The sequence below is a fragment of the Buceros rhinoceros genome, unplaced genomic scaffold (genome assembly GCF_000710305.1).
Source record: "Buceros rhinoceros silvestris isolate BGI_N320 unplaced genomic scaffold, ASM71030v1 scaffold23766, whole genome shotgun sequence".
Taxonomy (NCBI): domain Eukaryota; kingdom Metazoa; phylum Chordata; class Aves; order Bucerotiformes; family Bucerotidae; genus Buceros; species Buceros rhinoceros.
The window spans coordinates 45461-46449 of record NW_010417260.1 but is presented as its reverse complement, the minus strand read 5'-3'; the positions used below and the strand labels follow the sequence as shown (position 1 = coordinate 46449).

The following is a 989-nucleotide window of genomic DNA, read 5'->3' as shown; positions in this document are numbered from 1 at the left end:
CTCTAGCTGGTAATGCTGGACCTGTATTATTCACACATTTCAACTTCCTAGTGCCCCTACTGGTTTCTTAACGTTTATTGAATTCCTCCCCTCTTGTTCATAAAGCTTTACCCACCCTCCTCCACTGTTCCCAAGGAAGACACGCACACCAAGGAGCAGTATCACGCTAAAAACCACCATCAGCGGTAATTCTGCAACATAAATCTCATCTAGTCTACACCCTGTGCCAGCAATGTGGACCCAGCTTCCGCTCTGCCCTACCACCTATACCCAAATCCGGTCTTTGACAGCTTCACCATCTTCCGTAACTGCGTCAGGACAGTAACTCGGCACACGTAAGAAAGGCAGTAATCGAGAAGAAAAAAGACGGAACGTAGAGAGGATGAAGGAAGCTGTAGCACCCTCACATCTCCAGAAGCCTTCACTGCACCTCTCACCTGTAATAATCTTCCTGACTGGGTAGATGACCTCCGTGCATGTGAGGATGCCCATGCAACCACTGCTGCTCCATTGCCAGTCTCTGCAGCTCTGCGGACTGGGCGTGCATGGCCTGCAGCTGGTGGGCTGCCGACATCGGAGGTGGAATGGCACCAGGCAGATCTCGTGGGTAAGGAGTACCTAAGAGAGAGTTGCCCATTTTTAGACACTTGTTTGCTGCGTGGCCTGCAGACAGTTGTCCCATGGAGCATTTTTTTTTGTCTGTTTTTTAAACAAACCAGCCAATCAACCTCTGGCTGTATCCAGAGCTGGTGGAGCTCAACTCCACCAACTCCCCTCCCAAGAAACGTCAAGACCCAGAAGAAAAGATGACCAAGAGCCAACCTTGGTAAAGGACCGTAAAATGCTCTCACCAAAGACTGGATGTCGGAGCATTTCATGCTCGTGAGGTGGCTGCCCTAGCAATGGGTTGGGGATGGTCCCAGGTGGGTAGGGAAAACGTGCCAAATGGGGTCCAGCTGCTAAAGGATCCACCAGCGGGTGAACAGGTC

The 989-nt window shown here is 51.1% G+C and overlaps 1 protein-coding gene across 1 annotated transcript in view; it reads right to left on the bottom strand.

Moving 5' to 3' along the window:
* The window catches only part of RERE (arginine-glutamic acid dipeptide (RE) repeats), a 47298-nt gene that overhangs the window by 1344 nt on the left and 44965 nt on the right, over positions 1-989 (bottom strand). Inside the window, exons 12-13 of the mRNA XM_010138151.1 lie at positions 852-989; positions 438-618 (exon numbers count right to left, since the gene is read on the bottom strand). Of these exons, the coding sequence (XP_010136453.1) occupies positions 438-618; positions 852-989 (319 nt within the window). The remainder of the gene's footprint in view (positions 1-437; positions 619-851) is intronic.